The following is a 26331-nucleotide window of genomic DNA, read 5'->3' on the forward strand; positions in this document are numbered from 1 at the left end:
AGGCAGTGCAACGAACAATACCCCGGCCAGATTGCTGCGCTCTGGAAAGTAGGTGAGTTACCAGATGAAGACGACACCAAATTCAAAATAATTAATCTGTCAGAACACGCTCTCACTGAAAATCAAACCAAGGTACTTAGTCTGGGTCTAAATTTTTGCCCCAAAGCCAAGAATGACTACGTACAAACAAGAATAGACTTTGACCAATACATACGCAAGATACGTCTAATGAAATTCTTCGCGACCAACATATGCAAAAAAAGCCCTAAAGAAAAAGAAACGGGCCAAACTGAGGTAAAGATCAAGGAGTTGAATACACTAACAGATCTGGTAGATTTGGAAAAGGGAACAGAAGTGGGTAATGATGGTGAACCCATAGATTTTGATGAACTTGACATCAGAACAGACTGGACAGTTAAGAGCCAACTGAAATTGAAATCAAGGTTTAACCCCATGGCCAACCTTGGGAACAACATTGAGGCATTTCAGAGTCTAGCAGTCGAAGACCTTAAAAATCTACAGAGGAAAGAAAAAAATCAAATCCCAAAGGATAACATGTCAGCCCAAGATAGACAAGCATTACAGGAGCTACAGGAACTAAAAAACTGCATTATCAAACCATCTGATAAAGGGCGAAACATAGTCATACAAAACAGAACAGACTATATAAGAGAGGCATACAGACAGCTCAATGACAAAAAATGCTATGTAAGGATCAAAACCAACCCCATTAAAGAATTGGAAAATAAGATCAGTATGTTCCTTGCGGAATGGGAAGAAAAGGGCCTATTAACCGAAGAGAGTCGCAAGTTCTTATCGACCACTAACTCCATTACACCAACAATCTATTTTCTCCCCAAGGTACATAAGAACATGAGAAAACCACCAGGGAGGCCCATTGTTTGTTTGATAGGGTCAGCTTTGGAAAATATGTCCAAGTATATAGACGAAGTCCTCTTTCCTTTTGTCTCTGTGCTTCTGTCCTACCTAAGAGACACGACGGATTTCCTATCTAGGATCGAAGACATACCATGGGAAAAGCCATATTTGTTGGCCAATATGGATGTGGTTTCGCTTTACACATCTATTGGCCATGAGTACTGGAAACAGGCGTGTCAACACTATCTTCACACCAGATCCCTAAACTATTTGGAACACACGCAAATGGTACTCTCGATGATTGAACTGTGCCTTACAAACAATGTCTTCCTCTTCAACAATGAGTACTTCAAACAGTTGCAGGGAACTGCTATGGGCACCACCTTTGCGCCATTTTATGCAAATCCAACGAAGGGCGCTTGGGAGGAACTTGAAGTCTGGACAGACAGTAATCGTGAATACACAGACAATGTTATTTTATGGCTGAGATACATTGATGATCTCTTCATTATCTGGAAAGGGACGGAGCATGGTTGGGTGGACTTTGTCAACCGTTTGAACCTCAACAAGAACAATCTCCAATTCACGGAAACGCATAGTCGCACATTAATCACCTTCCTCGATGTCAACGTGAGAATTATGAATGAGAAGATAACTCGTGAGCTACATAGAAAAGCTACAGGGTCAAATACACCACTGCATGCGAACAGCGGAGACCACAAATACCTTATTTGGAGTGTTCCGTATGGAGAATTTATCAGGTTGAGAAGAAACAACACCACACTGGAATCCTACGACAGAGAAAGTAAAACTACGGCTCATGGCTTCTCAAAACAACTGTATCCCAAGAGAGTGAGTGAGAGAGCATATCTCAAAGCCAGATCAAAAGAACAATCAAGTATCATAGCAGGATCCGAGAGGAAGGACCTGACGTAGACGGAGAAAGACAGTACTCGCCTGATCCTAACTTTTGACACTCAGGCACCTGCGTTTAGGCGAATTCTCAACAACCATTGGAAAATCCTCATGGTGGACCAAGATCTTCGTAGTAACCTAAAGACCGGCCCTCAGATCACTTTTAGAAGGAATCGATCTATAAAAGACTCTCTGGTTCAAAGTTATATGATCAAAGAAGAAGACACCAACAAGAAAAGCTGGTTATTAAATCAAAAGAAGGGTTTTTTCAAATGCACTCGATGCAGCATCTGCAAGTATGCTAAGAACTGTGGTTCTTTTAAACATGCCATTACAGGCCAAAACTAGTAAATGTGCAATTTGGTAAAGAATTATATGATTAGGTTCCGTGCGAGACACACTGGAAGCAGCAGTTCAATGCATTTTGCAATGGGAAATTCAGAAATGATTTTATGGAATAAGTATGCAACTGATAAGAATTGCTGCTATTGCACCTTGCACTTTATGGATATGTAGGCACTTTATGAGTCTAATGCAATTTTGCACAAAACCAACTATGCTGCCAACTGAAAGTTTCAGTCGTGATGCATTGTTATGCTGACCAATACTGCTGCTACTGCACTATGCACTTTACACATTTTAGATCATCAGAGACAGGAACATGATCACAATCATTGCTACTGCATGATGTGGTTTCCCGGTATATTGGCACTTAAGGATTCCAAGGCTTTTATATGAACAATACCATGCTGCTAAATCAGAAAAGGTTTGGCGCTTGTCGCTATTTGCACTATGCACCTTATGGAATCATCATAATTGTTGCCAACTCATGATGTGGTCTATCGACATGTTGGCACGTAAGGATTCCAATGCATTATTTACGAATAATATCACACTGCTAAATTAGAAAAAGTTTGGCGCTTGTCGCCTTTTGCACTATGCACCTTATTAATTGGAGAGCAATGAAGACAGCCACACTATCAGAATGACTGCCACTGTAGTATGCATCATCTTGCTACCCACATATCATAGGATCCCAATGCACTGCGTAGTATAAGAACTGTGCTGCCGATTGTAAGCCAAAGATGGGACAACTGGATCATTAACCAACATAGCCATTGGTGCAATATGCATTTCATGAAATACAAAGGTTTCCGAGAAAGTCAATGCTATGCCACTAGGCGTTAATCGCACATTGGGGCTGGGTGGCCCATAACCCTGTTAGTGCATTGTGCACCTGTTTGGTAGAACTCTGTGTCAAAATACCGTTAAATGTCTATGTGGCTGTTTATAATTTTGTGGCAAGTCGGGCATCTATATGACATTAGATTTGAAATGTCAGATACTGTGTTTTCAAAAATGCACGGAATCCCCAAAACAGAGGATACTCAAGCACAATTCAAAATATTCGATGCACGAGGGGTACTGTTCATGTGTCTTGTGTAGAAAAGCTTTATTTATAACTGGAGGGACAGCCCTAGAGTCGGACAGGATATAGTGGGCTGAATGATCAAGGTATGTATACATTGGGTGGTCCTGTCCTCCCTAAATTTTTATGCTGCTAACGATTTGAGGCAGTAAATGATTCAACCTTCCTAGGTGCCCCATGCAAAGGTACAAGGATCCAAAACATGGGGTGAGAAAACAACCATTAGCAATGTTTGGTTTTTGTGGTAGCCTTTTTTATTTCTTAAATGGCTTTTTCTTGTAAATTTTGTAAAAACAAGCATTAAATTAGAATCAAATGTATAGGAAAAGAGGAAAGCATGGAAAGCACAGTCAAGCACCAAGATTTTAACATTACATGATTCAATCAAAAACTGGTCAAGAGCTGTGTTGTGTAGAAAAGCTGCATAGAAGAGTCAAAAGCACTACCTCTGTCACATTATAAGATGGCCACCATGCTTTTGCTAGACAAGATGTGCATTGGCTAAGGGAGTCCTTCTTTTATTTTGACTAAAATAATCTCCAGTGTTTCCCGTATGCTCTACACTAATGTTTTAAAACTCACTGGTTGTTGGGGGCTTGCAGTTGTGAACAAGCGGCGAGATTTGCCGCAAAACGCGTTAACGCCCGAAAACGCGCACTTTTTTGCACTATGGGAGTGCCATATTTTGATGGCCTGTAATTTTAACTTTTAAATTTAGCTTCCCGAGTTGTAAGGATCCAAATAAAGAAAACTTTTTTCTACCAAACGACATTTTTGAATCCGGATGCTATATTTATCAAAACGACTGTGAAGAGTGCCACTCACTTTGCCTGATGAAAATCAGTGCCCCAAAGATATGTATTTATATATATATATATTTAAAAATGTATATTTTATTTGGTGTTTTAATTTGATATTTTCAGCTTATATTAACACCAGTTCACCTACTGAAGAGCCTCATACGCAGCCATTCTGTTGGTTTTTTGTTTCTTTTCTTATTTATTTATTTATTTATTTATTTATTTAGGTGATGCTCAGGGCATGGTGATTTGCGTTCACTGTAGGTGCCATAACCTGTTTCGGTTTCAGGTTCTGCCTGAGTTTTCTAGGGCGAGTTTAACCCCTCGTCTGCTGCTGGGTTCCACACCCTGCTGGGGTGAGCAGTTTCAGGTACACTGGCTCAGTGTATTCCTCCCTTAAACTTGGCAGTTTTTTGTTTACGTGCGGCTGGTGGCAGATGTCAATATCCCTGGAAAGGTACCGTCACCTGCTCGGTGGCAGGTCTTGCCTGTGTTTTGCTGCGAGGTGGCCCCTCGTATACTGGTGGTTCCACCCTGCTGGGGTGCACAGTTTGAGGTACATTTGCTCAGTGTATTCCTCGCTTAAAGTTGGCAACTTTGTTTTGTGTGCTGCATATGGCTGTTTGTGTGCCATAACCTGCTCGGTTTCAGGTTCTGCCTGAGTTCTAATGCGAGGTTACCCCCTCGTGTACTGCTGGTTATCACGCCCTGCTCGGGCGAGCTGTTGGAGGAGCACTTGCTCAGTGTACTTTTGCTAAATAATAGGTTCAGTGATGACTGGAACACATTTGCATTTGCAGAATGGTCAGTAGCCTGCATAGCTCAGTAGGTATCAGCGTCTATAAGGGCCGGGGGTCCGGACCCCTGTGAGGGCGTAACCCCTCTTCTTTGGATATTTTATATATTTTATATATTTTATTTTATATATTATATATTATTTATTTATTAAGTTCTTTAAAGAAAAGAATGTGTGGAGGTGGTTGTAAACAGACCCATGTGGGGGGTTGTACCTTCCTCTCTAGCCACTGGTGTTAACCTTCGTCTTTTCGTTAAAATTCTGTTGCCCTTTACCTTAGTTAGTTTCAGGACAACTCAGTCCTTTCCTTAGGTTTTGCTTTCCCCGATACCAATTGCTCCACCCAATACCTGCGCTGATTAAGCCGCAGTTTTTTCTCTCAACATGAGGAAGAAAATAAAGATGATGCGTTATGCCTCTATTGAGGTCTGCAGGGTTTAAGCCTCTTTGGTGGGGACATGTTTTTCCCCCTACTTTTGTCCCATTGGACGTTCATTATTCTATTGGATTTTGGTGGAGACAGGGTCAGCTCGAGGGTAACTGTTCAGTTTTGTTGCATGACAAGTTGAGCAACCATGTTTTACTTGGATGGAGTGTTTGGAAACACTTGATGGTATCAGATAGACGAGTTGCCAAATAATACATTTATGGCGCCTGCCCCATGGTTTTCCTACCAAAGCTTGGCCTATGGTTCAGCTAACCGTCTAACAGTGTGTTGCAACTTCTCCTCTGCTCGAGGAGTACAAGCAGGCTTCTGTACCCTCAAGAGCGTTGCTTAACCTCTTTAGTTATACATTTATATACATTTATATATATATTTTTTCTATAGTACAGCAAATAGAGTGCTGTTTTTCATATACGTGCTGAACCTACTGATACAGGTTCCTAGTTTTGGAAAGGTCTAAATCAGTCTTTTATCCTGCTAAGATCGATAAGTGAACACCTCACCACACAACGTTCGTAGTAGTGATAAGCACCACTTGTATACCTGAGGGTTCGTAGTACTGTATAAGTACTGTTTTGCTATGGACAATGTGCTTAGTTTTTTCTTTCCCCTGATTCCCTTAGTGGCCAGTCAGCCTCACATGAATTCAGTGACTCAGACCTCAGGGTTTGAGGGCCAGTGGTCCCAGATTTCTTTCTCAACCTTACATTTACGGGGCATTGATAGTTATCCCAGAGTCCTTTCCCCCTCATTCCCCTTCCCGCCATCCTTGGGGGAAATTGCATCATAGTATTACACCTCTGAGAGTAACACCCGATGGTTTCCGTTTTTCCTTTTTACAGGAGTTCTGACGCGTGACCAGTGCAGACTCGCACTGTGCATTTCCCTCCCGTCAGTTACTTTCCTTTGGGCTACTTTCTGGTATTTCAATAAGTTAAGCGGAGCACGTCCACGGTCAGGGTTTGGTTAGAGGTGCTAGAGTGTATTTATTTCTCTTAAGGGTGTAAAGCGTGGCTTAAATATGGTCCTCAGGGTAGCCTTCTTCTGGGTTGCAAGGTTTTTCCCTTGCATAAGTGAGGGAGGTTTCTCCTCTTTTCGGAGGGCTCAATATCCCTTGGTGGGATAGAGGGGTTTGGGAGTGATACTAATCCCCCCATCCACGTTATTATGACCCTCTATCACGATGCGTTCCAGCGTCCCTACATTAACTATCAGAAGGTGTCTGCCAGTGCTATTCCCAGTGGGCGGGGATATATATTTAGTTAATGACTTGATTCTCATAGTCACCTGCTTGGCAGATGGACCTTTGAGTTTTTCTCAAGAGTTTGTTTTTGCAGTAAGGTGCCAGCTCAGGGTGCTGTGAGCTTCAAGGATCTGCAAATTGGCTGAAATATAGGTTGGACCTCTCCTGGTGTGCAACTTCAGTTTAACTGTTTAGTGATCAGTTCTTTGCAGTTTAGAGTCTTGCTAAGACTTTGGAATTTTGGTGTCCTCCACTAGGGGGTTTATCACCAGGGAGGAGGGAACAAGGTTCAAGCTCCGGGCATATCTACAAGGGGGTTTAGATATCACTATAATGGTAGCGATTGGATGTCGGATGCATTTTTTCTCCTTGCCAAGTTTGGCCTCTTAAGGATCACGTTTGTAAATCTCTGCCTTTTGTCATGGCAGCAGAGTCCTTCTTCAAGAGTTTGGGAGGTCTGAAGGTCTCCGTGTTGGCGGTTTGACGGGTTTAGCTTCTCAGGTGGGGCCCTCTCTTCCATTCTGTTTCTGCCTCCAGAAGACATCCCTCCTTAGTATACACATATGTCTGAAGACAATTGTGGGTTAATTCTATTGCTTTACAGCTCTGCTCAGGATGGGTTGTCCTATTACAAATTTATAAATTACTTTTTACTCCCATTTTACCTTTTGAAGATTTGTCTTTCCCTCTTGGTTCCCCAGTTTAGTTCTGCGATATCTTCCTTTAATGCATGGGATGGAACCTACAAGACTTTCACCCCTATGGGGTATTTTTCTTTATCTCCAGGAGAGCTAGGTGCTGATTTTCTTTGGTTTGCTTTCTAGGTTCCCAAAGATGGTATGAATTTAGGTGTTTTAAATGTTTGATTGGACAACAGAGGTGTTTATTTCAGATGAGTTTTGTCCTAACCTATTAGTATAGGAGAACTTTGTTCAATGTTTTCCCCTCTTTTAACCAGTTGGTTTTGGTGGCCTGTAAGGAACGCTGGAATTGGCACATTTTCCTGTTTTCTTGCAGGATTTGACTATGCCTTATAAGACAGTTTTTCGGGCAACCTAGTCTTGGGCAATTCTCTTACGATCAGCTGATTAATTTAATGAAAGCATTTTAAAATGTTTCCTTTCCTATTATTTTATTTTATTATTTATTATTGGCTCTATGGTATGGATCATGTTGTACTAATGAGATGCAAGGGCTTTGAACTTGCATAATATGAGCCTCCTGTGTTGTCATAGAATGACTAATCCCCCACACTAACGTGAGATGGGGGTTTAGATTCTATTAAAGACAAGGAGGCGATTATTATACCACCCTCCCACCCTGGATATGATATGTCAATTGTGATACGCATGTACACAAGTGGTTCAAGTGAGAACATTCTTTGGTTTGTTGTTATTCCCAACCACCCACCCTTCTTGCTTGTTGTTCTTACAGCTACGAGTTGAGGTTCTGATCAGGAGTGTGACTCGCAGTTACAAGTTATGGAGTGCGTGGTACGAGAACTTCGCTGGATTTGCCTTCATCGTTTATCGTCTGATCTGTGCAGTGGACGTCTGGTTCAAGACAGCTACAGAAAGAGGAATTGGGATTAGAGTAATGGACTTATATAAGGAAGGGTCCCTGCTCATTGGTCGCCTGCAGGGCATGACCTGTCCTCCATGATGGATTGGGGAGCTCCCTTACATTGACATTGAACTCTATTTAGTTCTGTTCTTTACAACTTTTTTGTTTGTAAAAGTTTTTTCTTTGCTGCTGTGGTTTCAGAGTAAAGATTGTAATGCATAATAATCGCCTCCTCGTCTTTAATAGAATCTAAACCCCCATCTCACGTTAGTGTGGGGGATTAGTCATTGTAAATGCATTATGGTGCAAATGTTGATAATGATGTTTGTGACTGCATGTGCAAATACTCTAAATGAGGTCTCTTGAGTGTAATACTCATTTATGAATTAAGTCATAGAATGCAAAATGCTATAGGTGTACATATGTGTGCAGGATAATATCTTGGAAACTTTCTCAATGGCGGAGTCTGATCACCACCGTTTCTGGGAAAATGTTAAACACTACGGTGGTGACTGATCATCGCCACGTTTAGTGCTTAATTGTGTGTCTGGATTCTCATAAGGAACATGCTTCTATAATGTGGGAATGGATTGCGTGAACATTCTAGGTCTGGAAGGGGTTGATTAATCAACTTTATATCACATGCATCATAGCTGGTAATGATAAAATGAAGAATTATAAAATAAGTTACACGTTGGTTAGGTAAAACCATTAACATAACAAGGGTTACGCATGTGCTCAAGACAAAACAATTGCTTACTAAACAAGTTACTAAACAAGTTACTAAACAAGTTACACGTTGGTTATGGGCGACCATTAAAGTAACAAGGGTACGCGTGTGTGCAAGATAACATGATTGCTTATAAGATAAGTTACACGTTGGTTAGGTTAAACTATTGAAGTGGCAAAGGTTACGCGAGTGTGATTGGCAAAGGCCAAATATGTTTAATTAAGGGTGGGAACTGAGCATTAAAGCGTTGGGTAAGTCTATGAGGAGCATTGCTATTCATTGTAAGCATGTAAGGCTTAGGGTAATTTGGTAAGCAACAAGGTGTGCAGTGTAAATACTGTACATTATTTATAGCATACTCTTTTGACAAGATTGGGTATTGAAGTTTGGGTGTTGTTTTCTGGCACCATTAGTGCAGATTATTCTGTTCAGGAGTGAAAGTTAAGCGTATAATATGCACCAGTCTTAAATGAAGCAGTGAGGTATTCCATTCCTGGCACTGTAGGCGTGGGTTTGGAGCGTTAGCAGTAAGCACAAACATGGGAAGAAGGCAGTTTCCTTTTCTACCAACTTGCACCCTGAGTGTTCCTGCTCCATGTGTCTCACCTAACTGAAGTCCCAGGATGCTGCACTCTACTTCCGGAGTATTTTGTTAGATTGGTGAATTTGTCTCTTGAAAAAAGCTTCTGATGGTGACATTGCACATGCTGGGTGATGTTTTCCCCATTCTGGACAAGATGGTCGCCTTTCTCCTGGTGCTGCTAGATGTCTAGGAAATTTTAAATTCTAATCGACTAGGGATGGGAAGACATATTCCCTACTAGCTTCGATCCTTTTTTGTTGGTTCCTATCAGAAGATTATGGTGGGGAATAGTGAGTCAGTGCCCATTCGCCCTACATTTGATATTACCTTATGGTCAATCCTGTCACATATGTTATTCAATCTGTACATAGAGTCATTCTATGACTCAGTATGTGGAAGTTGGTTCTCACATTCAAGCATAAGAATTACACCCAGATCTAACCTACGGTGATGCAGAACAATCCAGTGGGCCAACGAAAGATTCAGCGATTTAGCAATATTTTGCTGCTCTGTTAGGGGAGTTTTTCGGATAGAAAATTCGATCCCCAGGTGAAATGCACAGTTTATGGGGCTATTTTGGGACTGGGCAGAGGGCCCCACTTCATGGCACAGACATTCTGAGGCACATGGAGAGAGAACACGCCATTGAGTAGGGGAGCCCTGAGTCACTAGAATTTAGGGGATTAGTAATTGGTCCTACCATGTGTCCTGAGATTTATTTTCCCAGGTGTGCTGAATCTGCCATGCCGTTGTCTCTGGGAGCTGAAGCTTCATGCAGCATGTGAGAGGAGAGGCTAAGGGGCACAAATGCAGCAATTCCATGCTGCCACATGAAAGGCCCACCCAAAACACCCAGAGTGAGGCCGTGGCATCTATTCCTGATATGTTTCCCATTCCTGGTTTTAAGTCCAACCTTAAACAATAAACAAAAAAGATCCCCTAAGAATGTGTTACGTTTTCCTGATAGGAAAGTGGCTCCTTGAAAAATTGTTAAGGGTCATCCCTTGCAGTAATGCCGCTTCTCCAGAAATATGTAAGGGTGGGCTCAGCCCATGTATCAAAGAAGCTCCTTGAAAAATTGTTAAGGGTCATCCCTTGTGGCAAAGACACTCGACGAAACATCTTTAAGGTTGGCAGCAAATACCGATTTAGTGGCAACAAATACTGATTTTTACGGGTTTTAAATATTTTATTATTAGCCAATATGTGGACATTGGGTCCGTGTGAGTCCAAGCTCTCCAACATTTTAATTCCCACATTACAAACCATTCACAATGCAATCTATTTTGCTCAATATTCCATCTCTGTACACACCCCGGATGACAGCTGGAAGCACCCAAATTATCATTTTGCCAAACCAATCAAAATGAAAGGCTAGAATTGGCGTGTAGAAGTGGCATCTGTTTGGACACATATGAACCAGCTGCAACTTGTATGCCATGTTCCAACGATACTAAAGCCAGCGGTTGCACCAGCTTGGATAGCACCAACAGTAATGTTTTGGACTGCTACATAGTATCTCGAGGTGCCCCTTTTCCTAGCGGAGGTCCAAAAGACGGACAGGAGTAGGAATGACCTGTCAAATAGTGAACATCTGCAGCTGCAGACAAGAGCAACATTTCAACATGGTTTAAATGGCCAACATGGAGTCACCTTCACACTAACCAGCAGAGCAACAAGTCCTTTCAAGTAGCATGTTCAATGCACAGGGTAATGCACTAGTGTCTTTACAGTGCCACAGAACCAGAGAATCAATTAAAACAAACAGAAAACAGTACTGGTGGTTCCACAAGAACTGCATCCTTAAAATAAGTACTTACAGTGTACAAAAGTTCACTTGCTTAGGTATTTGATATACAACTTTATTATGGTCTAAACGAAAAATGGAACGGGAATGACAGTAACAAACAGGGTTCACCACTGAAGTGATGTGACTTTAGCAGTCTTTAAATTAGATTTGAAACTTGAGGGGTATAGTAATTGCAGTCCAAAACAGCTTAATACGCAGGTCCAAAATATGAAGGAATTCATTTTACTACCACATTCACTCCGAAGCCCATTCGTCTCCTTCAGCATCCCAAAGATTAATCACATGTTCTTCTCAGCTAGAAAATAAAGTGGCAAACACGCTGCACCATCGACGTCACAGGACAGTTGCCTTCTGACGCTGGGCTCCAGCCGCACTCCCTCACAGATCGTCGTCTTCATCTGGCAGTGCAGTGGTTTGGGCAATCTGTAAATCTTGTTCATACTGTGCTGCCAATGCTGGGTCCATAACTACTTTAGGGGGTGCGAGGGCTGCCATTGCTACAAACTCCAAGTTGGGATCACCAATTAGCTTTCTTGCAAGCCACAGAAAGGGTTTTTCAAAGTTGTCGTTACTTTTGGCAGAAATATCGTAGTACTGGAGATTTTTCTTCCTGTGAAAGACTATGGATTTCGTCTTCACCTTCCTGTCTTTAATATCCACTTTGTTGCCACAGAGCACAATGGAGATGTTTTCACAGACTCGTACGAGATCTCGATGCCAGTTGGGGACATTCTTATATGTGACTCTTGATGTGACGTCAAACATGATTCTTTTTTTTTTTTGGCCTGGATTTAGCAGCCTTCAGCCATGGTTGCAGGGTGCGCAAGTACACAGAATCCGAGGAACGTTCTTCAGTGGGGATGTGTCCAAGCTGCTGCTTTTATAATGGTGTGTTCTTACTGGCAGCAGTTAGCAGGCCAGTGCACCAGTGCAACCTCCCCAGACTGTCAGAGGTGCCCGTGAGATCCACTCCAGCACTTCTGGATATCAACGGCCACATGGTTCACTGTACGTCAGCTCCCCGGTGCCAGTCATCTACATGCTGGGGCGAGCCGCTAAAGCAATGGCGAGCCACTCCTCTTAATGAGTTCTGGCAGGTGTGAGCTTGCGCCAGGAGCCGGGGGGGGGGGGAACTGCATGTTTCAGCCCCACCCTGCGCGAGTCTCGCCACTTCCACCCGCCTGCAAGTGCAATATGCTATTTCAATATGCTATTTCTTCAGCGTAGCTGCACAACGCAGCGCCCCTCTCTCCAGCACCTGCTACATACTTGCCAACCCTACCGCCAACCCTACCGCCTACCGATTTAGTGGCAACAAATACCAATTTTTTTCAATATTTTTGAAATTTTAAGATTCCTACAGAATTTTGGTCACAGAATGTTGGCATGTATGGTTTTGTTGTTCCCCTGAATGCCGTCATTTATTGTTGCCACGCCATCATGATATTGACGTGAATTAGGCCACATTGTAATATATTGTGTGCAGTTTAAAGCGTGTTTTACAGTGGGAATGCTGACCTATAGTTTGGAGCACCCTTCAAGAACATTTTGTAAGATCCTCCTGTGCCGAGATACGGCATTGTGAAGAAAACGCCACAGAATAAAAGTGAGTCTTCAGGGTTCATTTGGTCAGAGCAAACGCGACAGCAGGCTCTGCTCAACACAGCAGGCACCAATTGTCCACACCCAGACTCTAGAACCTTTCCATACATAAACACTCCAACATAGAACATTTGAGTTAACAATGGAGCACAGACCCCACGTAACTAATGCATTGCACTTAAAACACATGAAGATTAGAATTGTTAATAAAAGTGAGTATACACTGACTGTTACCAGCCAATAAGACATTTGTCAATCCTAACACATCTCCTCCCCTACAACTTTGAACCAATTATTCTACACAGAAATCTTTAAGCCAAAACGGTTTATTCTTTACTCTTTCCGATCTCAGTCCCATTCCCATATTGGCTTGAGAGCACCCATCAAGTTTCTCTTTAGAAGGATGTTCACTTCCCACGTTGCACTGAAAAGTCTGATCATCATTGGTTTCATTGGACTCCAAATTATTATTCTCCTCACCACCAGATGGACACTTTACTAATTTGGACATAGACCAGCACTCTCCTCCTTCCAAGAAAACCACATTCCCCCTTACAACAGAAATTCTCTTAGGTCCAATAAATTTGCTTCCTACACATTTGGGAGATAGCCTGGGATTCCTTATGAGGACTAAATCCCCCTTTTCCCACTTAACCATTTTGGTCTTTTTGTCCTCATCAAATCTCTCTTTATACTCATCCTGCGCATCTTTAATAAGTGTCATAATCTTTCCCCGGTCAATGTTGACACTTTTCGCCATGTCCAACCAGCCAGGACACAGTTTTGTGCCAGGTTGCCTTCCCTTGAGAGACATAAATGGAGTGATTCTTGTAACTGAGTGCGGTGTTGTGCAATAGTTCCATATCATCTCTCTCAAAACATATGACCATCTCAACCCCGAAGCCATCGCTAGTTGAATTCCACTTTTCACAAATCTATTGGCTCTTTCAACCAGGCCATTGGCCCTGGGGTGATACAAGGCCGTCCTGATGTGCCTTATACAATATTTTTTCAAAAAACTCAACATTCTGTCAGAACAGAACTGTACACCGTTGTCGGTGACTAGCTGTGTAGGAAATCCTTCCCTATGGAATACTTCCTCAAACAATAGTACCATTTCTGCAGTTGTGGCCTCACGAATTGCCTTCCATTCAATCCACTTAGAATGGTAATCCACCAAAACCACAATATATTTGTAGTCATCACCCAGATCCTGTAACGGTCCAATTAAATCAACAGCAACTTTATGCCACGGCTCACTGGGTACCTTGACTGGACTCAATGGTACCTCTCTGGTCACTTTAGTCTTGTCACACTCTGCACACTCCCTGCAATTCCTTACACACTTCTCAACCTCGCTATCCATTCCAGGCCACCAGAAAGATTGTCGCAAATATCTCTTCGTACCACCCATACCTAGGTGCCCCTGGTGAGCTATATTTACCAAACGAGATCTTACTCCACTGGGAGGTACTGTCCTGCTTCCTTTCCTGAGTTTGCTCCCATCTTCTGACAAATTCAATTCATCCTTTACACTATACTATCTCCCAAACTCCCTTCCAACCTCATTCTTATGTGGCCACCCTTCCTTAGTCCACATTTTGACTTGCTGCATCACATTATCTTCTTCATCAGCACTCTGCCATTTTCTCATATCTATAGCATCCTGTTCAACTTCCAAAATGCTAAATAAGACATTTGTCACTAGTCTCATCACACCCCACAGGTAATCTAGACAGACAGTCTGCCACTACATTGTCCTTCCGGGGAATGTAACACACTCTAAAGTTGTACCCCATAAGCTCTACCATCCACCTTGATATCCTGGGGGAACCCTTGGTCCACTCGGAACCACCCATCAACTGCACTAACGGCTTATGGTCCGTCCTCACGAGAAAGGTCTGTCCCCATAGGAAAAATTTAAAGTGAGCAATATCCCATGACACAGCCAAGGCCTCCCTCTCGATGACAGAATAATTATTCTTTGCCCCTCTAAGCGGCCTCGAGGCAAATGCAATAATGTGTTCACTCTTGCCAGAATCAAACTGGGTTAAAGCTGCACCTAACCCCCGAGTGCTAGCATCAACTGACAACAATGTCTTCCTGCCTGAGACAAATCCTCCCAAAGACGGTGCTTGAAGTATGCCCCTTTTTATCTGTATAAAAGCTTCATGACACTCCTTAGACCAGTCATACTTCACTCCCTTCTTTAACAACTCTCTCAAGGGAGAGGATATGGTTGCAAAACCACTAACAAATTTGTGGTAATACTCTGCCAGCCCCATGAAAGAGCATAATTGATCCTTATCCTGGGGCTGGGGAGCATTACTAATACTCTCAATGAGAGATTTCTTGGGGGCAATGCCATCCGTGGAAATCTTATGGCCTAAGTATTCCACTTCCTTGACTCCTATCCTACATTTGTTTCTCTGCACCGTCAATCCTGCTTCCCTTAACCGATTCAAAACAGCCTTCAACACCTTGTCATGTTCGCATTCATCCTCTGCAAACACCAAAATATTGTCTTGAAATACTGTTACCTTCTCCAAACCCCTCAACACCTCTTCCATCACCTTCTGAAAAACAGACGCGGCCGAAGCCAGCCCAAATGGCATGCGATTAAACTTAAATGTACCCTCAGGGGTGATGAAGGCAGTCAGATGTTGAGATTCTTTGGAAAGAGGAACTTGGTGATAAGCCGCTGAAAGGTCAATAACCGAAAACCATTAGGCTCACCAAGTGTAGAGAGTGTCTCCGAAATGTTAGGCAGAGGGTGCCTCTCCACCAAAATATTTTGGTTAAGACTCCGTAAGTCCACACACAACCTCAGTTTTCCATTACTCTTGGCAACCAGTACTATAGGTGACAACCACTCTGTAGCCGCAACAGGCTCAATCACCCCTTTGTCGATAAGATCATTCAGTTCAGCACGTAGCTGTCTCTTCATATTTAACGGTACATGTCTTACATTATGAATTATAGGTTGAGCATCTCTTTTAAGTTTTATGTGATGTTCAAACTGTCAGAGCCTTCCCAATTCCTCAGAGAACACCTCCGGAAACTCCCTAGACCACACATCACCAACTTCAGCAATCGTCACACTCTCAAGTGCATTTGCTTGTACTCTAACCCCCAGACACCTTTGTTCCTCCCAACCTATTAGGGAGGCACCTTTCTTTGCAACTAAAATATTAGCTTGGCATTTTCTTTCCTTGTACATGACTTGTGCAGGGAATTGACCCAGAATGTCTATTAGAGACTCCCCATAACCACATGGCTGAATGTCAGATGGACCAAGGACACTTTGCTTTTCTTTAAGACATTCACCAACGTGTCACGTGATACGATGGTCCACAGTGAGCACGTGTCCACCTTCATCTTGATATGACAGCCATCAATGGTGAATATATCCACAGGTCCCTTCGTTTCACTGAATATGGCAGATATTTCAAACACATGTCTGGGGCCGGTCTCTTTGTGGTAGCCACCTCTTGTATGTTGTCGTTCCTCCTAACATTTTCTTCATTGCTATTCCTAGGTTCTTTGAGGTTTATTGAGGAACTCTTGTAAACATTGGCAAAATGTCCCTTGCCCTTGCACTTGAAACATTCTGCAAACTTGGCCGGACAGGAAGGGTAATTCGACCCATGCCTAAAACTGGCACACTTGGTACACTTAGTGGCCCAAGATCCCCTTCTATTCAAATTGGTGCTTAGCTTTCTCCTCTGGTCAAGTGGGCATACTACTTGGGATGCTTGCTTGTCAATGTTCAACTCCTTCACATATTGAGATGTCTGCTCTATGCTTCTAGCAAACTCCATCGCCTCCTCCAACTTCATATCCTTGGTCAGCAATTTTTCCTGAATTCTGACATTGTTCGTACATCTCACTAACTGGTCTCTGATCAGCGAGTCGGTATGTGGTTCAAATTCGCAGGTGTGACTCAGCGATCTTAGTGAGGCCACATAGGACTCAACTGACTCCGAGGAACCTTGTGTACGCTGGAAGAACTTGTACCTCTCAAAAGTCACGTTCTTCTTTGGCTCAAAGAAGTCCTCCAATTGCTTGAGGGCAAAGGCATATTCGTCTATATCTGCAGATTGTGCTGTTTGATTTCTTACTAATGCGTACTGAAAGGCGCAGGAACACCCCACACCATGGACCAGGGTATTAGGTAACAGGGTATACTGAAAAATTTGTCCAGAGGTTTTTTTTATTTTATAAAGGTATCAAATTTTATTTACTAAGATACATTATTTTTTCAATTAATTAATCATCTATTAATATACACATTAAATTACATAAATGTTGCAGGAGAGCATGGTACACCAGATTCTAAAACAACCTAACACAACCAACATTCTTCAATAGTCAAACCATCATTTGTACCTCAAATCAATCAACCTCATTCATTCACAATAAAAAATTTGGACCAAACAATTGGTGCAATATATATGTGTAGTAGCACTTCATTGATTAGCCCCACATAATCTTTGACATTTCATTTCATCCACATTCAGTGTGTATTAGCACAATAATTGTCCAAAATGTGCTCTATTCCGCGGAGTGGGTGCATTCAACAGAAAATGACAGATCCCATCGCCGGATGTTCTTTTACCGGTTTCGACGTTTGAGGATAATTAAACCAACTTCTTCATCAGGAAAACCAATTATTGCAATATAACAACTGATTTCCAGTGTCAAATGCTCTCGATGGTTGGAGCCCCAAATATGACTCAAAACGAGTTCAGAAGGATTCCAGATCCCGGGCCAGATGTCAGAGATATTCCAGTACTGTGTCTACAAGTGCCACGTATGCCATCGAATTAGATAAAAATTCAACTTGCACGGATCAAAATTTCATTGTTATCAGGATGATGGGCACTGGGAAGTTGCGGATACCAGCAGCTGAGAATGGATGCCGGGGCTCTAGAGCTCTTCTACCGGTTTCGACGTTTGAGGATAATTAAACCAACGTCTTCATCAGGAAAACCAATTATTGCAATATAACAACTGATTTCCAGTGTCAAATGCTCTCAATGGTTGGAGCCCCAAATATGACTCAAAGTTCAGAAGGATTCCAGATCCCGGGCCAGATGTCGGAGATATTCCAGTACTGTGCCTACAAGTGCCACGTATGCCATCGAAGTAGATAAAAATTCAACTTGCACAGATCAAAATTTCATTGTTATCAGGATGATGGGCACTGGGAAGTTGCGGATACCAGTATGCCAGATGTCGGAGATATTCCAGTACTGTGCCTACAAGTGCCACGTATGCCATCGAAGTAGATAAAAGGTTATCAGGATGATGGGCACTGGGAAGTTGCCCGCAACTTCCCAGTGCCCATCATCCTGATAACAATGAAATTTTGATCCGTGCAAGTTGAATTTTTATCTACTTCGATGGCATACGTGGCACTTGTAGGCACAGTACTGGAATATCTCCGACATCTGGCCCGGGATCTGGAATCCTTCTGAACTTGTTTTGAGTCATATTTGGGGCTCCAACCATCGAGAGCATTTGACACTGGAAATCAGTTGTTGTATTGCAATAATTGGTTTTCCTGATGAAGACGTTGGTTTAATTATCCTCAAACGTCGAAACCGGTAAAAGAACATCCGGGGATGGGATCTGTCATTTTTTGTTGAATGCACCTACTCTGCGGAATAGAGCACATTTTGGACAATTATTGTGCTAATACACACTGAATGTGGATGAAATGAAATGTCAAAGAATATGTGGGGCTAATCAATGAAGTGCTACTACACATATATATTGCACCAATTGTTTGGTCCAAATTTTTATTGTGAATGAATGAGGTTGATTGATTTGAGGTACAAATGATGGTTTGACTGTTGAAGAATGTTGGTTGTGTTAGGTTGTTTTAGAATCTGGTGTACCATGCTCTCCTGCAACATTTATGTAATTTAATGTGTATATTAATAGATGATTAATTCATTGAAAAAATAATGTATCTTAGTAAATAAAATTTGATACCTTTATAAAATAAAAAAAACCTCTGGACACATTTTTCAGTATACCCTGATTTCTTACTAAACCATCAAACACACTGCGCCCTTCAATCCCTAAGTTATGGAGTAGCATTGCCTTTTTTCGTGCTGCATGGAATCTATCTCCTCCCATAGCCACTAGATAATTCTCAAAGATGTCTTTCCACCTATCCCACCGGATGGAGGGGCGACCAGGCTCATTCAAGAAGGCTACAGGCGGGGGAATCGTTGCTTCCATGGCTAAAGTGCTGTCAGTTATAGGAGGAAGGTTGTGGGCAGCTAATGACGAACAGTGCAGGTCAGACAAAGTCAATTCAACAGTAGCACTGGGTTGAATGGAAGTGGCCAGACCATTGACATCAGGTGTTGTGGCATCAATTATGTGTGTTTCACTCCAAGTCTTCCTTTTTCAATATGTGGCTGAAACAGATCCAAAAGGAACACAACGTGCGCAAATTAAAGTAACCAAGTACTGCTGAGAGGCATTAATGCAGCTGCGCCGTGACAATACATGATAGCGTTCTATAGCAGCTCCTTCACAATGCCCTGAGCGCAAGGCAGTTCCGTTGCCCAGCAACGCCAGCAGAGCCCGGAGCAAGGCTACATGGGCAGAAACAACAGAGTCACGTATTGCAGCCACGCCCCCAGCGCACGCAGTTTCAGGTAGCGCGCGGGCGTATATGATGACGGCAGTGGGCTCTCGAGCACATCCAGGCTAGTGGGGGAGCTTGGGCCGCTACAGGGTACGCCGAAGCCCCAAAACAATGCGCTTGGTGTCCGCGCTCCAAGACCCACCAAACCACACCTCCTGACCTGAATTTGCGGTCCCCGGGGCACCTCCTCCAGCCCGCTGTCGCGATCAACAAAGTGAGGGCACGCCAACCGGGAGACTGATCTCACGAGGCTTCCTGTCCACACCCAGACTCTAGAACCTTTCCATACATAAACACTCCAACACGGAACATTTGAGTTAACAATGGAGCACAGACCCCACGTCACTAATGCAATGCACTTAAAACACATGAAGATTAGAATTGTTAATAAAGGTGAGTATACACTGACCGTTTACCAGCCAGTAAGACATGTGTCAATCCTAACAGGCATCTATTGGATGTTGATGTTACTCCAGGGGAGAGCATGATAAACTGGCTTTTTTAATCACACTTTTCTAAAAAATGGTGCTGTAAAATGCCTTTAACTTAACGTGATATGACATTTATAGCGAGCTTGCACACGAGTGTTTCCATGTGCTTAATTTCGTGTGATTAGATGTTTTTGCGTGTGCACTTTGTGTAGAATATTACGTGTGTAAATGTGACACTTTGCTCGGCTGGGTTTGCACGAGGATCAGGTCATCCCCGTGACTCCGCCCCCGCCTGTCACCGATGCACGCGCGCCCAAACCCGTGATCGCTGGCACTTCCGGGGCGGGGCCTCAGGGCGTCACCCATGAACGCGCGCCCCTGGTGCTTGCCTGGCCCAATCCCGTGCTCGCTGGCACTTCCGGGGGTGGGGCCACGGCGGCACACACCTGAAGTTACGCCCTTGGTGCTAGCGCGCGGCCAATCCCGTGCTCGCCGGCTCTTCCGGGGGCGGGGCCTCAGGGCGTCACCCACGAACGCGCGCCCCTGGTGCTTGCGCACGGCCAATCCCGTGCTCGCCGGCTCTTCCGGGGGCGGGGCCTCAGGGCGCCCGCATGCGCACTGGCCGCGTCCTCACGTGACCGCCGATTCTGCAGCTGGCTTCAGCCTGAGCCATGGATGAGGATGGGCTGCCGCTGGTGGGCTCCGGGATAGACCTGACCAAGGTGAGGAGGGGCAGAGGCACAAGTGGCAACATGCCCAGTTTAGGAGGCGCGCATTCCGGGACGGGTAGTCATGGATTTTCCCACTACACAGACAGGACTACAGATCCCAGAATGCACAGCTGCCTACATGTAAAAATCAAAAACCCTAATAATTATGCCCCGCCCATTGACATACAAGGTTGCGCCCACTTACACAAGGCTCCGCCCACGTGTCAAAAAGGTCAACTGTATTGAATGTGTGATTGGCCATGTGCACAATGCGGCATCAAGTGTAACTGCCCCCAGAAGCATTCATCTCCTTCCCAGGGCCCTTTTGCTTTGCAAGCCTTGCACTAATCCAGATGAAGGCACGTGTGCTAACATGTGCAGGTAGATGGACTCAGCTGCAGGCAAGGGGACCTCCAAACATCACGCACCCTCTCACCATCCCATTCGAGACGGCCTTCCAGACTCTTCAAGTTGATTCTGGGTCTAACCCTGTTATAAATACAAGACTACGAGTCCCAGAATGCAGTTCAGCCATTTCACCCTGGCATGCATCTTGTTACACAGGACGTAAATAAAACGTGCAATGCCTCATAAAGGATAAAAACATAGCTTACATGTCAACCAAGCAGACATGGCACAGAGTAGTATGCATTGGTAGTCTGGTATTTCCTTTAGCAGGAATCGTACCAAAATGTCGCCCTCACAATTACGACGGCCGAAAATGCAGACTTTTTTTTTTACCCCCCTTACACCACATATATATGTGGGGGGTATAGAATATAATATTAATATGTGGGGCGCTGCAGGGGTCTCCCCCCGCATATGTAGGTGGTATAAAGGGTTTTTAAAAAAAAAAAGCAACATTGGGCCAGCTGCGAAAACCTGGAGACTCCACGCTCTTCACCGGAGATCCGAGAATAGTGTGAAAACCCTTATTCTCCGAGACAAACTCGGAGGTTAGGCTGGTATGCCATAATGCCCAGAAAAAGTAGCCAATGATATTTGTGCCAAATGGGGAATGCTGCATAAATACACAGGAGGGGTAGGTCTGGCAAAAGGGTTGCAGGACAGGGCATTAGGAGGGGACAGGGTGTTAAGTAAGGTAAGAAATCGAGGAGGGTTTGGGGGCGTGGCTTGCAGGATGGGCATAGCCTGAAAAGTACACAAATCATAGTAAGGTACGCAAACAAGTATATACATGTATGTATTTGTATGCATACATTACTATGGTTTGTGTACTTTGCAAAAAAACCAAAATGGTGGGAACCCCTACTTCATGGACATCTTGGGGTAGTACTCTTGTATATTAAACAGGAATGATGTCCAATGGATAAGAAAAAGTAGCCAGGGGAAGAGAATGAAACTGCAAATTAAATCAAATATTATTCCAATTTATTATTGTTTGAATTAAAACATTTTTTTCCAAAAATAGTTCTCTTAAACATTATCACTCTTCACTTCGTTCATTCACTCATACTTCATTCATACAAAAATGTATATAAAAAAACTTCATGCAAAAAACCTTCTGTCATTTCTAAATCAATTCATCAGTGGAAGTCATTTTTATATCCACAGAAAGCTCTGTTCTAACTTTTTGTGACTTCCAATTTTGTTCTACTAATGGTGGTAATACTATTGTTACTATTAGTCCACACAGTAAACTTTAATCGACAATAGGTGTCTGTTAAGTAGTGAGCCAGAGACAAGAAGGTAAGCTAACCAATAAGATTTTATTTGTACTGCACACCAGTGGTTAATCGGTTCGGGTTCAACCGGTCTTCTTCTCAGCCAATTAGCTTCAGTTAAAGTTCATAAGGTAAAACAATAAAAAGGGGTTTCCCAGGCTGCTCGTAACACCAAAACTCAAGGATTGCAATCTTTCCACAAATGAAGTTCGGAACGTGTAACTCAAAGTTGCAGTATTCCAACTGAATGCAGTTCATAACGTGGAAAACACAGGAATGGCAGCCTTTCTTTCCCCAAAACGGCTGTTGGTACCTTGAAAACCCTGGAGTAAAATCCTCCTTAAAGCAACATGTCTTAAGGACTCAAGCGCTTTTATTCCACACGCCCCGAATGGTTCAGAGCTTTCTTTTCCACGCTCGGCTGCAGGTTCCCGGACTCGGCCGTTCCGCGCTGGCCTCGGGCTGGAATTCAGTAAATAAACAAACTTTCCTTTTCACGCTGTTGAGACTCCTTTCTCGTCAGACGCCTTTATCTGCTGTGCAGTCGGATTTGACTGCAGGACCGGTATGGGGCACTCCGGTGAGATTTCCTTTTCCTTCTAATACGCCCACCAATATGGGGTACTGGCCTCGTACCATTCCGAGCCCACTCCGTCAGCCTCCTTCCCCTCCTGCAAAGCGATAGACAAGTTGAGCTGTTTTCGGATGCTTTTAACCCCGATGTGCCTCCTCCCCAGCAATTAGCGTCAGGCGTTTCCAGCCCTGGGCTCCTTACACCTTATGCTAATTCACCTCCTCCCAGCTTCAACCTCACGGAGTTAGCCTTGGTTTTAACCCGCGACTGCCCGAAACCCCCAGTATAGGGAAACATGGTTTTTCGTCTTCCTTGTCTGATTTCTATTCCCATTTTCTGGCTTTTGTTTTGATTATGTATTCGGTGGGGCCTTCTGGGATATGTAGTCTGTCTCTTCTTCTTCCCTCGTCTCTCTTAGTTTTAGCTTTGTTTTGTCCAGTGTGATAGTTGACTGGTGGGGCATTCTGGGATATGTAGTCTGGGTTTTACTTGTTCACTCGTGTCTTTTAGACTTGGCATTATATGGTCCGGTGTGATATTAGACTCATACCCCCTCCCCTCTGCTTTGATCAGTAGTGGCTGCTACTGTTACCCCATCAGTGTCCTAGATTATAAACAATAATTTCATACAGGGCTTCTGATATATGATAGATATGCTATCATTCCCCCGTCAGATGTAAGGAGAAGTACATTTTCGGTGCAACGTTGAAACAGGACTGTTTTTTTTCATTACAGTTATGCAACAGGAGCAGTAATTAGGGGTGAGGTGGTGGTGGGATCAGGGGTGTTAGTGCATGGAAAAGGTGCTCCTTGAAGAGGAGCGTGTCAAGCTCCACTCTGAATTGATAGAGGGTGGGTGCAAGTTTGTTACGTTATTAGGATTGGTGCTGTGCGCCGCTGACATTTTATACAGTGGAGCAAAAAGCTGTCAGGCAGGAATAATGATATGCAGATACAGTAACAACTATTTATGCATACTTAATTACAATTGTCAGTATCAGGGGACTACAGTTGGACATCAGAGGGGTAATTGGAACAAGGGGGTTTTGAGCCCTTTGCGGAAAGTGGCAGAGAGGTTTCAGCTCGAAGGGCGTTGGGCAAGGCATTCCAAAGTTTGGGAGCTAGATAGGGGAAGCCTATACCTCCTGCTTTCGCCCTTTTGATGAAGGGTATGCATAGTTGGTTGGTGTGTTGTGTCCTTCTGGGGCGTGTGGAGGTATCTCGGTTAATGGTTTCAGAGAGGTAGGAGGGGCGGAGAGGCTGAGGCATTTGTGAGTTAAGGTAAGAGTCTTATTCTTTCCTTAACCGGAAGCCAGTGGGTATCTCTCCTGGCTTGGGTAATGTGATCTCCCTTAGGGATGTTGAGGGCCGCTCTGAGCGCATTGTTTTGTACTGTCTGAAGCCGGTTTAGATTTTTTTGCATAGTTGCCTGCTAGGAGAGTGTTACAATAATCTAGCTTGGCACCGATGGTGGCTGTGGCGATGGTGAGGCAGTTTTGGTTGGTTAGTGATGGTTTGGCAGCATTTGAGTTTGGTGGTGTGAGCAGAGGCAATGGCACTGACCTGTTTGTCCATGGATAAGGTAGCGTCAAGAGATACGCCTAGGGTCTTTACAGATGGGGAAACTGGGATGGTGGTATTTTCAATGATGAAGTTATCATATTTGGGGTTAAGTTTGTTCAGTGCTTCTTTAGGGCCTATGATGATAATCTTTCTTTTGTCTCCATTGAGACGTAGTCCGTTGGTGGCCATCTATGCCTGGATGATGGAGTAGATTTGGAGAAGGGCTGCCGACTCGTGGTTTTAGGAGTCTGTGAGTGGGAGGAGGACTTGAGTGTCGTCGGCATAGTTTTTGTAAGCTATGCCGAAGGAATCAAGTTTGTCAAAAAGGGGCTTGGTAAACCGGTTGTAGAGTGTTGGGCAGTGCATGAGCCATGTGGCACACCGCAGTGGATGGTGGTGGGAGCAGCGTTAGCTATGTCTGAGAAGACTTTCATTGCTCTGCCTTCTAAGAAGGAAGTGATCCAAGAGATGGCATCGTTGCAGAAGTGGGCTGCGCTGTTAAGGTGGGAGGTGAGAGTTTTGTGATCTATGAGGAGAAATGCGACTGATAGGTCCAGTAGTAGTAAGAGGGCAGGTTTCCCTGTGTCCATTATTTTAGTAATTTGGTTCTTTAAGTCCAGGAGGGCAGTTTCTGTGCCATGGCCTTTGCGGAATCCTGATTGTCTTTTGCCTAGGTTGGAGTGGGTTTCAAGGAAGTGCTGGATTTGATTATGGGCGGCCTTGTCAAGGATTTTAAGGAAGAAAGGGAAGGTGGTGATGGGACGGTAGTTGTTGGGGGATGAAGGGTCTAGGGATGGTTTCTTAAGAAGGGTACGGATCCAAGCTTCTTTGAGGCTGGACGGGACGATGCCGGAGGAGAAGGAAGCATTACTGAAAGCTGTGATAAGTGGGGCCATGGAGTCAGATATCACCTTTACATGTGGAAGGTTTGATGTGTTGTATGAGCGCAGTGACTTCGGTTTCAGAGACTTCTCTGAATGTGAAGAGGGGGGGCGGAGGCTTCTGTTTAGAGGTGAGTGGTGATTCCAAAGGGTCTGGTTTGGATAAGAGAGTGCGCTGGGTTAGTATTTTACATTGGAGGAGGGAGATTTTTTTTTAGACGTGCTTTGTATACTAGCGCACCAGGCTTGATCTTTGGGAATGTGAGATCTTTGAAGATGGAGAATAGTTCCCTGGACTTGGAGTTTGCGTTGGAGATACAGGAGTTGATGATGTTAGATTTGGCAAGGAATATCGCTTTTTTGTATACTGTTGAGGTTCTTTTAAAATCATCTCTAGTGCCGTTTGTTGGTGCGGAGGGCCAGTAAGTCCTCAGTGAACCATGAATTAGTGTTCATGGATTTTTTTTTCTTTTTTTGCTTCGATAGGGGCAACAGCGCTGATGGCTTTCGTGAGGGTGCGCAACTAGATGTCAGCCGGGACCTTGGGGTCAGGTGGGCTTCAGGTGGTACACCTGCTTCATTTTCCATTCCGGTCTTCAACTTATGCAAGGCCCCTATGATGTGCATCAGGGATTTGTTCGACGTGTCATCTGGGGGTATGTATGTGCAACATGACAACCCGATCTTGCACGCGCCCCCTTCCATTGCTGTCAGGAGATCCAACATATCTCTGTTTTGGAGTGTCATCTACTGGATCGCTTTCGGCTCACTTTTGATTGCATTGAGACCTTGCCTTTGCCAACTGGATCACCTCCCAACAAAAAGTCTGCAGCCACTTGGAATTGGTGGCAGCCTGAATTCCTTGGGTCATGAGGGGCGCAAAGAATACTAATGTTTTTGTGTACTATTGATATTTATCTGGGATTGTTTTAAGCAGCTTGGATGATTCTTCCGACAAATAGTTTGACCTCTTTCTTCAACAACAGCTTGTTGGCCTTCATTTGGTGGGGGTTGGATGGACAGTG

General features: G+C 43.8%; 1 protein-coding gene and 1 pseudogene across 4 annotated transcripts in view; one reads left to right on the plus strand and one right to left on the minus strand.

Moving 5' to 3' along the window:
• Positions 1–11550: 11550 nt before the first annotated feature.
• On the minus strand, positions 11551–11958 carry LOC138513131 (GTP-binding nuclear protein Ran pseudogene; annotated as a pseudogene).
• An 8507-nt stretch (positions 11959–20465) lies between these two features.
• WASHC3 (WASH complex subunit 3) overlaps positions 20466–26331 on the plus strand; it is a 285351-nt gene continuing 279485 nt past the window's right edge. For 3 of the 4 annotated variants that reach the window (XM_069629933.1, XM_069629934.1, XM_069629935.1), the window contains exon 1: positions 20466–20615. In XM_069629933.1, coding sequence (XP_069486034.1) covers positions 20565–20615 — 51 coding nt within the window. In that variant the 5' untranslated portion in view covers positions 20466–20564. The remainder of the gene's footprint in view (positions 20616–26331) is intronic. The other variant, XM_069629936.1, reaches the window with a different exon arrangement.

This window comes from Ambystoma mexicanum, chromosome 12 (genome assembly GCF_040938575.1).
Source record: "Ambystoma mexicanum isolate Mex_15411 chromosome 12, UKY_AmexF1_1, whole genome shotgun sequence".
In the NCBI taxonomy this organism is placed as follows: Eukaryota; Metazoa; Chordata; class Amphibia; order Caudata; family Ambystomatidae; genus Ambystoma; species Ambystoma mexicanum.